At 44.7% G+C, this 10,864-nt stretch overlaps 2 protein-coding genes and 1 long non-coding RNA gene across 3 annotated transcripts; all 3 read right to left on the reverse strand.

The window, feature by feature from the left end:
* Positions 1-912: 912 nt before the first annotated feature.
* On the reverse strand, positions 913-2,737 carry LOC124682201. The gene is made up of 2 exons (XR_006996185.1): positions 2,593-2,737; positions 913-1,545 (listed from the first exon to the last, which is right to left on the reverse strand). It is a non-coding gene; the product is annotated as an uncharacterized LOC124682201 (long non-coding RNA).
* An 896-nt stretch (positions 2,738-3,633) lies between these two features.
* LOC124682200 (UDP-galactose transporter 1-like) lies at positions 3,634-6,024 on the reverse strand. The gene is made up of 5 exons (XM_047216936.1): positions 5,896-6,024; positions 4,964-5,213; positions 4,674-4,881; positions 4,246-4,477; positions 3,634-4,166 (listed from the first exon to the last, which is right to left on the reverse strand). The coding sequence occupies exons 1-5, from the start codon at positions 6,007-6,009 to the stop codon at positions 3,942-3,944; spliced, it is 1,029 nt and encodes a 342-aa protein (XP_047072892.1). The 5' UTR covers positions 6,010-6,024; the 3' UTR covers positions 3,634-3,941.
* A 2,389-nt stretch (positions 6,025-8,413) lies between these two features.
* Positions 8,414-9,400, reverse strand: LOC124682203 (26.2 kDa heat shock protein, mitochondrial-like). Its single transcript, XM_047216938.1, has 2 exons — positions 9,142-9,400; positions 8,414-9,035 (listed from the first exon to the last, which is right to left on the reverse strand). The coding sequence occupies exons 1-2, from the start codon at positions 9,398-9,400 to the stop codon at positions 8,611-8,613; spliced, it is 684 nt and encodes a 227-aa protein (XP_047072894.1). The 3' UTR covers positions 8,414-8,610.
* Positions 9,401-10,864: the final 1,464 nt, after the last annotated feature.

Here is a 10,864-nt window from a genome sequence, read left to right on the forward strand (position 1 = left end):
CTCCATTAGCCCAGCCCAGAAATGTGAATCACCAGGTTTCCAAACCACTTGGCATAACGTCTTGGAGCCGATATATTTTCTCCGAAGAATAGTTTGCCAAATCCCATCCTCGGTAAGAAGCTTAAAAAGCCATTTACCCAGCAGAGCTGAATTCTTGACCTCCAGGTCATGAACTCCAAGCCCGCCTTGATCTTTGGGACTACAAACTATACTCCATTTAACCAATCGATATTTCTTTTTCTCACTGTCCCCTTGCCAAAAGAATCTGGATCGATAATAATCGAGTTTATGCAGAATTCCTTTTGGCACTAGGAAGAATGATAACATATACATTACCATATTTGTCATTACCGAATTAATGAGTATCAATCTTCCCTCAGGGACATCAATTTACCTTTCCAACTGCTAAGATGCTTCTGTAATCTTTCTTCCACTATTTTCCATTCAACAATTGTAAGTCTCCGATAATGAATCGGAATACCCAAATAGCGAATAGGAAATTGGCCTTGCCCACAACCAAACAACTCTGTATATAGAGATGTATCATCTTGGGCATCACCGAAACAGAACAATTCACTTTTATAGAAATTGATTTTCAAACCCGACAACTGCTCAAAAGCCGCCAAAATTAATTTGAGGTTGTGAGCTTTTTCGAGAGGGTGATACAATTAGAAAAGAAAAGAAAAATATGGATGACTTGATCTTGTAGAGAACCCAAACCTACAAATTTAATGGCATCCATAATCTTTAATTATACGCTTTCTTTGTTGGCATCCGTCTTTGATGGTAGGAATCTTACTTACTTCCTCCTTATAATCTATTTCCTATTTTGGTCATTATTCCTTACTCTATATTTGTTATTAAAGATTTTCGCGATAATTTAATACGTGCGCATTTTATACACTTCCTCAAGCACTTGCTAATTTTTTATTAAATCTTACGGCCTTGGTCGAGCGCTATATATACACTTCATATTCTTGAACGCCCACATACCAAAAAAAGGGACTAGTGACAACTATACCATGTCTAAGGCTATGACTCTTACGTTCCTCCTAGCCACCGGTCTTTGCCACTTGTATTCAGGTATATATTTCATAAAAGTTACACTCATAATCATGTACAGATCCTCCTTGGTTTTGGGTGAACTCCAGCTTAGCCCTGATCAATAGTTCTTTGAAAGCATGCAGGTGATGCCGAAAGATCTTGCGACAAGTCTGACATATCAGTCATGGTTTTGAAGATTGGAGGCGATGTAATCCAAAACCAACAGGTCTACGCAGCAGTGTTCCAGACGTCATGTTCCTGTAAGATGACGAATGTGCATGTTTTATGCGATGGACTCCAGAACAGCATTCTGCATCCGGATGCGAGTTTCGTGGAGGTGGACAGTAGTGGAATGTGCACCCTCAACAAACCCGTCACCAAGCTGAAACCACTGCAGATCACATACTCCTCAGAAGCCCCGGTGAACTTCCGTGTTCTTAATGCCACCTCTGCTTGTTAAATCGCCATCTTGCTCAACAATAGTTCCAAATAAGTATTGCTCTTTTTTCCCAACATTGTAGGGTTCACATACAAGGGAGGAAGATAAATTAAGTGTTAGTTTCTGTCGCTTTATGTTTCTCTTTTAAAAAAAGAACTTGCAGAAACCTAATCCATATACATATTCCTTGATTAACCTCTTGGTTGGCCTATGTCAATGTGCATCACTTTAAGTTTCAAAACAACCAAAAAACTGTAAGGACAAGTCTTCTAAGATAAAAGAAAAGTAGATAGGTACTCCCTCCGGTCGGATTTAATCAACGCATGTGGGAGGCATGCGCATGCATGTAGTTAGGCGGGTGGGTGTGTCAATTTTTTAAGACCGGAGGTAGTACATAGTAGTGGAATCAGGCATGGACGAAAAACATAACTGAAGAGTAGGACAGTCAAACTACGCTAATACTCTGAATGGCAACATCAATGAGATTGCTGTAAGATGTCCAAGGATAAACAGCTATGTGGACCAATGAGCCCCGGCAAATTTAGAATCCCCAGAACTGAAACCTTTTAGACTCGACGTAAAACAGCTACTGGAAGCCTCCTAATACAACTAATGTGTAAGTGAAGATTGACACATCATTTTTGCGGGAGACAAGGCGTGGCAACTGCGGAAGTTGTGATCTTGTGGCCTGCAAGGCTGCAACCACTGGAAATTTGGCCGCTGACATGACAGGGCGCTGCACTAATGCTGAAGAAGCTGAAGCATTGTCTTGCCTGAAAGCACTCCAGCTCTGCAGAACTTATCAGCTTGACAACCTGCCAGGCACTGATAACGACAGTAAATCATGCGAAGAGCCTCTCACCAATTGGTATGATGTATGAAAAAATCATGAGGGTGGCCAAGTTGTTTGTTAAGCGCCGTGACGGATAGTAAAACACAAAGAGAGGTGCACTATGTGTCTCACAGCTCAGGCGTATTCACTAGGTCTAGTGGTTTATCGGCTGACTGGGTATGTTAAGTATCCGATACTATCTGGTTGTATGCGAGTGTAAGAACAACCTTCTCACTCTTGACCTCTCTTCCCACATAAACAAGAGATGAACACTTACATGGTCTCCAAACCGAAGCCGAATGTCTCGGATGTTGAACCTAGGCCTCAACAAATCGTATTTCTGCACTCTTCTGTTGCAAAGATGATAGATAATCAACAAACATCCTTACAAATGCTGTAAATTCAATAACCTTCAGAGTATGTGCATACCTTCAACTCAAAATTAAAACAACAATAACTTCAGTATATAAACAATGAACAAATGAGTGTGTTTTTCATCCTCTGCATCAATTGATAAATGAACACCTGAAGAATGAAAAACAGAAAGCTACCAACTGTGATCAAGACAACTGAAATGGCCTGACTCATCTGCTTAAAGATGGCAGCACGAGAGGATGAGAGCAGAGCTGTACAGGGTTTATATGTGCTGTATTTGTACCTTGGGTAGTAACTAAATACCTCTTGTAGGTGAGACCAATAGAGAGAGAAGGAATAGATTGAACATGCTGAATTCTCGACACTTATCACCAAAGAAGTTACACAACTGTCAACTTGAGGAAATCAACAAAGTTGATGACCAATTTCACCACCGGCTCCCGCATGTTCACACTTCACACCAGCTGATAAATTGTGGTCATGTAAACGCTGCAACTACAAAGTGGTGCAGTTACTGTTGTTCCAACAAGTAATACACATGATAAACGCAAGAATGTCAAATAACAGTGAGCAAGAACTATCCGGCCAGTCCCATTGAACACCAAAGGCATCAGGAAATCAACAAAGCTCATGACCAGTTTCACCGCCAAAGCAGTTCATCAAGTCGAAATTAACAGAGTTCATGACAAATTTCAGCACCACTCGATCAGAAGAAACTACGCAAGACAATCTCAGAAGCAAAACAAGGCACAAAGACACTAAGCATCACCACATCAACAAGGCGTCTCTCAACTCAACTCAACTCTCACCGGCCCTCCCATTAGCAATTTGTTGGAGCAAGTGAGGTTCAAAATACATGTACCCCCCACAGTCTTTGATGGTTGTAAAATTCACAATCAGTATAATCACAAAAATCTGTAGATCGTTTGTTTACTCAATTGGAGACAGTGTGTAACAGGATTTCCATGCCAAAATGACACACATTGTAATCGTAATGCCATTAATTTTCATACCAGCAAGCCTAAGGTCTAAACACGTGGCAGCAAACAAGAAAACCAATCCTCAAGCAGGGGATTTAGTTAAGCTTATAACCAAGAACCCTATAAAAATTAGAATGACTCAACAACCCTCATATGCAGCCTCATAAGAAAGTATTACCCTCTACCAGTCACTGGCTTCTCCTAGCGTAGCATCTGTACGCCCAAACATCGTAATGTACCATCAACTGCGGAAATGGAATGGCTTGTCTTGCTAAACCTTGTCTTGCATGTCTCCTACGAGGGGGAGCATCTCCACCCGACTCCCCGGTGAATTCGTTCTTGGGCTCCCAGGGGCAGCAGCCTGTTGTTGGGAGATGAGATGCCTCACATACCCATAGAAAGTACAGCCGACAAGCGTGATTGCGCATCCAATCGCATTCATAGAGGAGATAGGGTTCCGGAAGATCAACCATGAGACCAGTACCGCAACAGCAACCTACAGCACGGAAATGTTCATGCTAGTAGCAAAAGAGCAGAAACTTGAGGGAAGAAAACATCGTCCATACAGGTCTTACTTTAAGGTTGCCAGCAACGTTGAAGGTCACTGCAGTGGTTGAATGGATAACGTAGAAGATGGAGAAATTAAGGCAAAACGCAAGCACCCCTGAGCCCAGGATGATAACCAGTGAAGAAACGATCGAGTTGTGTGTGTAGAACCAGTCAATTACGCCGCCTCCTTCAAGCAACATTGCTGGTAGAGCCAGTATCATGGTGGCAAAGGGTGCCATGTAGTACACTGTGTTAATACTGCAGGAAAAAATCATCTTGCTGAGACATGCAAGAACTTGCAAGATTGAAATGGCGGTAATGCTACAGCAAGAACTAAATTTTATCGTCGTTGAACTCAAAGACCACTTTATCATTTAGGGAAAACAAGGTAAAATATTTTAAACATTAGGGACCACATCAGCGACTAAAGCACCATAATAATATTAGCATGTACCTGTCAAACTTGTACCCATGGAGCAGGGACTCTGCCAGGATGGTCTTTGTAGACGTGGCAAGGCAGCCAACCATGGCAGCACAGAAACCAAACATATTGAAACTAAGCTCTGTCATTGAAGTTAAGAGTATCCCCCCAACTATCGGGACCAGCGAAGCCCATATGCGCCACTCAAAGTGCTTGCTCCACACCAACCACTGCAGAATAACTGCATGACCAAACGAGCCAGCCTATCAGAAAAGAGCGGCATGAAAACACTCACAGAAAGAGCACGGACTTGATGCCCGTACCTGTGGTGGCGGGAGTGAACGACTTGATGGTCTGCATGAAGGAGACAGGGATGTATCGTAGGCTGACGTTCCCCAGCACGATGTTCATGCAGAAGACGAACGACATGGGGAAGATCCTCCTCCAGCGGTCCTCCGGCTCGACCTGGATGAGGGGCTTCGCCCTGAGCACGTGTATCGCGATATAGGCCCCAATCGAGGAACATATGAAGTGAATGCAGGAGACGGTCAGAGGGAACTTGAAGTCCAGTTTCTGCACAGAAGGTAAAGGTTATCTCATATTGATGTTTCCCGCGAAGGAGGTAGCACTCCACCTCTACTCCACCTAGAATAGTACTAGGATTAATACTTTCCTTTTGAGCTACTCCCTCGGTCCTGGGATAAATGCATGTTCAGCTGTTTTCCTAAATCAAACTTTCTTAATTTTGATCAACTTCATAGAAAAAGGTAGTAACGTTTATGAGAACAAATTCAATCGAGGTTAAAAGAAACGCAAGGTTTAGTAATCTCATCTCATACGGCTATCCAGTATAATAAATCAAGCACATTATTCTCGAATAATTAACTTCAGTTTATGGCACAATTATGACATTATAATTCAGGACAGTCTTGTAGTTTAGTCATGATCATTTGGATTAACCAGTGTATGGACCAAGTAGGGGCAGACATTTTCTTAGCGAGTGACAGTGACTCAACCTCAATCTCCTCGACTATGAGGTAGTAGGTGTGTCTAGTAGAAGAACCAACCTAGCACGCAAATTATCTTGAATGAGCAGCACAGGCATCCTCCCAATCTAACGAACGAATTGCTCTTCGAAGAGTATAATAAATCTATGGACTTGTAGAGAGACTAGTTCTTTCAGCGTGATTACTAGGAAATCTCCAATCGGAGAGAGATGGCGACCATGAGATGGGAGATGGGAGAGCGGGGGTACCTGGAAGATCCACTTGTTGATGATGATGACGGTGACGTTGAATCCCCACCACTGTAGGATGGCCAACACCGCCCGCATCGTGCCCAGCCCGCCGCCGCCCCCCGCCGCCTCCATCTCGTTCCCAATCTCGCCTCCCTTGGGTCGGGGCGAGTCGCGAAAGCCCGACGCCGACGCCTAAACGGCTGGGAGTGCCGTGGGAGGTAGGAGGAGGAGTAGTGTGAGAGGAAATTGCTTGCGCTGCGGTTTGAGAGGGGCAGAGGAAGGAGGAAGGAAAGGACTGGAGAGAAGAAGCTGCCGCTGCTGCTTCTCACTAGAATAGTACAAAGAAAGGGAGGGAGAAGGACTGGAGGAGTGTGAACTCCAAAACCGAATATCAGATGTTGCACCTAGGCCTCACTCAATCAAAATTCTGTACTCTTCTCTTACCAAGATTGTAGATAATCAACAAAAATCCCTATAAACTACTGTCAAGAAAGAAGCGACGAATCAACATGGATGATGTACATTCAGTAACCTTCGGAGCATGTGTAGACCATCATTTATGCAGCACTGTCTTGAAAGATAGCACCATAAACTAAATAGTACTAAAAAGAACACTGGTTTCAGTATGTAAACAATGAATGGATTACCTCAAGAATAAAAAAAAGAGAAAGCTCTCAACTGAAATAAATAGGAACAACTTGGAGGTGAGGTCTCATGGATAAATTCCAATAGAAAAGAAGGAAATTTGAACCATGTAAATTCTAAGAGAGAAAAGAAAGCTTCACTCAGATTCATGGACAAATAGCAGCTCGTAAAGAAAAATATGCAAGGGCTCATCACCAGTAAGGATTCAGTGGTTTAGCTCGTCACCAAAATCTCAGAGATTAGCTGCACATTGTCCCTGAAGTAATTTGTTCAATAGCTACAAACCGCAAATAATACTGGAACTGCTCCTACTACTGATGTAGCACTATCACCATGAATATATAAATGCAAGTGCTTAAATTTCATCTTGATTTAGCAATACTAAATTTAGAAGGCACAGGCCCATGCAACAAAACTTGTCAAAATATGTTCGGTCTGTACACAAACTTGAGGACAAAGTCGATGACCGATTTTACCACCGCCATATGCCTGATCACAACAAACCGGTTCTTCCGAGAAGTAAAACACATGATAAATGAGGCAAGGTATAAAAATACAATGAAATGCACATCTACATGAACAAAGGTTCAACTGTGTTTCAGAACTTGAATTCTTTTCTGCACATAGACTTTTCATGAGATGATTATAAATCCTACCCAAGCATTTATATAAACAGTTGTTGCACACAAATGTAATATCTAAGCTAAAAAATGAACATCTGCACGAAAGAAGGGATTCACCTATATATGCTTTAGAACTGAAGTCCCTTCCTGAATATGCATTGCTCTGAATCTAACTTCGTCCTCTCTATCTCCTCAACCAACCTGCAAGCACCTGTACCGCTGTCAAAACAGTTATCACGTCAAACTTGAGAAAATCAACAAAATTGATGAATGGTGGCTGATTTCACCACCGGAGCGGTTCCGAGCATCGAAGTTGAGGAATTGAACAATGCTATAACAATAACAATAAACTGGTATAGTTGCTGTTATCACAAGAAGTAAAACACATGATAACAGTGACCAACAAACATCCACCAGTCACATTTATCACTAGAGCATGACGAAATCAACAAATTCCACGGACAATTTCACCATCAAAGCAGTTCAGCAAGTCGAAATCAACAGAGTTCAACACCAATTTTACCACTAGAACAGTTCATCAAGTTGAAGTTCACCAAGTTCATGACCAATTTCACCACCAAAGCATTGATCAAGTCAAAACCAACATAGCTCATGACCACTTTCACCTCTAAAGTAGTTCGAAATCAACAGAGTTCATAACCAACTTCACCACCACTCGATCAGAAACTACGCAAGACTGATGATTTTATCCTGTCTAAGCATTTATATAAACAGTCGTTGCAAGCATTGTAATATCTAAGCCAAAAATGGACATCTATATGAAAGGAGTTACCTATATAGCCTGAATCTGAATCTAGTTTTGTCCTCTCTAACTCCACCATCTATTTCCTGCAAACATACAAAGCAGTTGCCACGTCAAACTTAAGGAAACCAACAAATATGATGAATGATGACTAATTTCACCACCAGAAGAGGTTCATAGTGTCGAACTTGAGGAATTCAACAATGCTATAACCAATATCTGGGTATAGTTACTGTTATCACAAGAAGTAAAACACAGGATAACACAGAGTTTTACAAAATAGTGATCAACAACCATCAAACAGTCACATTTACCGCTAAAGCAAGAGGAAATCAACAAAGCTCATGACCAATTTCACCAACAAAGCTGTTCACCAAGTCAAAATCAACAGAGTTCATCACCAATTTCACCACTAGAACAGTTCATCAAGTCGAAATTCACAAAGTTCATGACCAATTTCACCACCAAAGCATTCCAACTCGAAATCAACATAGTTCATGACCAATTCCACCTCTAAAGCAGTTCGAAATCAACATGACCAACTTCACCACCACTCGATCAGAAACTACGCGAGACGATCACAGAAGCAAAACACGAAGACACCAGACATCACCAAGGCGTCTCTCAACTCCACTCGCCATTAGCACTACTACTACTAAGACTAGGAGTAGGACTACTCTCGACCGATCCGTCTGCCCCTCCCTACTCGACGGTGATCTGGAACACGTCCTTGCGCTCCTCCTTCTTGAGCTTGGGCACGGTCACCATGAGCACGCCGTTCTTCATCTCGGCCTTGATCTTGTCCATCTTGAACGCGTTGGCGAGCATCTCGATGCGGCCGCTGTACTTCGGCACCGCGGCGTCGTCCTTGTCGGCGTCCCAGGCATCCTTGTCGCCCTCCCCCTTGATCACCAGGCTGTTCTGCTCCGCCGACACCTTCACGTGCTCCTTCCCGAACCCCGGCATCGGCACCTTCAGGTACACCGCGTCGTCGTCCTGCTTCGCCACCGGCCACCCGCGCCACGCCGTGGAGGAGAGGCCGCCCAGACCAGGAGCAGAGACCGCGTCCTCCTTCAGACCCAGCAGATGGCCCAGGCTCGTCGGCGCGCCGAACCGGTCGAACACATCTGAAGAATTAAGAACGCAAAATAAAAAAGTTGACGGATTTGTCCCACAATATTCACAGAAACGAACGCAGAGAACCGACGGAGGAAAGGCGAGGTCGACGCATACCGTGGGAGAAGAAGCTGGCCAGGTCGGAGTCGCGAGCACGGCGGCGGCCCACGGCGTCGGCATCCTTGTACTCGCCGTTGGTGTCGTCGTCGTCGTCGTCAGAGCGGCGGGCCTCCTTGCCCTGGGTGCTGCAGAGGCGACGGACGGCGGCCGGGCTGAGCGCGCAGTAGGCCGGGGGCGACCCGGTGGCCGACGGCTCGGCGAACAGCTTCTTGAGGCTGGCCAGCGCGGAATCAGTGCAAGCGACGGCGGAAGCCATGGATCGCTCTCTCTCTCTCTAGCTCTGCTCTCTCTCACTATCTGCTGTGATTTTGGATTCTTGTGATGGACTGGACAGGAGAGGAGCTGGAGGAGCGGAATGGAGGGGGCTTTGAAGGGGTGCTTTCTTGGGGAAGGAGGTGGAGAAGGGGTTAGAAGCTTCTGGAGAGCACGGGAGAGGCCTCGAGTCTTCCAGAACCACGGCTTTAGGATTCGTGCTGGTTGCTGTACGATCGGGCGCCATGGATGGTACTAGGATTTCTTGGGGAAGGGGGTGGAGAAGAGGCTAGAAGGTTCTGGAGAGCACTGGAGGGGCCTAGAGCCTTCAGGAACAGGAGTACCAGAGCTGCTGTATAATCACTCTATCAGTGCCATGGATGGTACGGCCATCTTTCTTTCATCTCCTCGGATGAGCGATGGCCAAATTAATTGCCTGATTAGCGTTTGAAAAGTTTTGACACTTGCATTTTTCTGAAAGAAAAAAAAAACTAAAATGTGTGCTTATACTGATTTTACACTTCCTTGGCTATACTTGCACGTTTCTGGTTATTGTGAGTTGCCAATTGTACAATGCAATGACACTTCTCTCTTAGAGCATCTCCAAACATGTGTCCCGCGCGCTAAAAAAAATATTGTTAGACATATATTTTGTTGTTTTTAGGTGTGGGCGTGACTGCAACATTTTTAGATGCTTAAAATACAGAGTGTGGCTCGAGCGCATTTTAAAATGCCCAAAATTATAGCGCCACAAACATGATTCAGTGCAAACTTCGATCAAGCAAGGACCAAATGGAGCAACTAAAATAGATTGAAAAATAGATATATTGTAAATGCGATAAACCTCCTATGGGAAAAGCTATCTATAAGCTGGTCTGACTGTAAGCTAACGCCAGATCGCTCTCCTGGCCGCGCGATTGGCATCCGATGGTCCGGAGCGTTCCGCTTGGTGCACCTGGTGGGGACCCACGTGCAGTGTCTGTTGTTTGGTACCCGTAGCCTGAGCATTAAATTTTTTGAAATTAATTGCGGCTTGTCCGGGTGAGCGGCTTCATTCCATCTTCCTCCCTCCTCGCATGCGTTCGTCCAGGTGCTCCGCCGCGTCCCCAAATCCGGCGATTTGGGTGGCCGCCGGAGTCGCCGGGGACGGATCTTACTCGCCGGAGACGTACTTTCGCACCAGGTTCAGTTCGCCCACTTCCATTGCTCTTCCGCACCATCGCGCACCTTCTTTATGCTTCTAATTTCTCTCCTCGGGTTCTCAGGTGGGTGCCATTCTTCGCTGTGGTTCTCGTTTCTGGCCGATAGGAGTGGTCGCCGGAGTCGCCGTGGACGGATTATTGCTCGCCGCCGTTGCTCTTCCCGCATGAGTGCCTCTCGTTTCTGCTTGTTTTTCACCTCTGGTTTTTCTCAGGTGACATCCTTCTTCGTGGATCTACTCTTCACACTGCCGCTGGTGTTCTGGTCT

The sequence above is a fragment of the Lolium rigidum genome, unplaced genomic scaffold (assembly GCF_022539505.1).
Source record: "Lolium rigidum isolate FL_2022 unplaced genomic scaffold, APGP_CSIRO_Lrig_0.1 contig_70305_1, whole genome shotgun sequence".
In the NCBI taxonomy this organism is placed as follows: Eukaryota; Viridiplantae; Streptophyta; class Magnoliopsida; order Poales; family Poaceae; genus Lolium; species Lolium rigidum.

Excerpts from the sequence above, each read along its gene's own strand:
- LOC124682200 (XM_047216936.1), bottom strand. The coding sequence starts at position 6,009 with ATGGAGGCGGCGGGGGGCGGCGGCGGGCTGGGCACGATGCGGGCGGTG. Across the intron at positions 4,478-4,673 it reads CATGGGTACAAGTTTGACAG|TATTAACACAGTGTACTACA; the intron begins GTACATGCTAAT and ends TTTTTCCTGCAG. Across the intron at positions 4,167-4,245 it reads ACGTTGCTGGCAACCTTAAA|GTTGCTGTTGCGGTACTGGT; the intron begins GTAAGACCTGTA and ends TCCGTGCTGTAG.
- LOC124682203 (XM_047216938.1), bottom strand. The coding sequence starts at position 9,400 with ATGGCTTCCGCCGTCGCTTGCACTGATTCCGCGCTGGCCAGCCTCAAG. Across the intron at positions 9,036-9,141 it reads GGCCAGCTTCTTCTCCCACG|ATGTGTTCGACCGGTTCGGC; the intron begins GTATGCGTCGAC and ends TTAATTCTTCAG.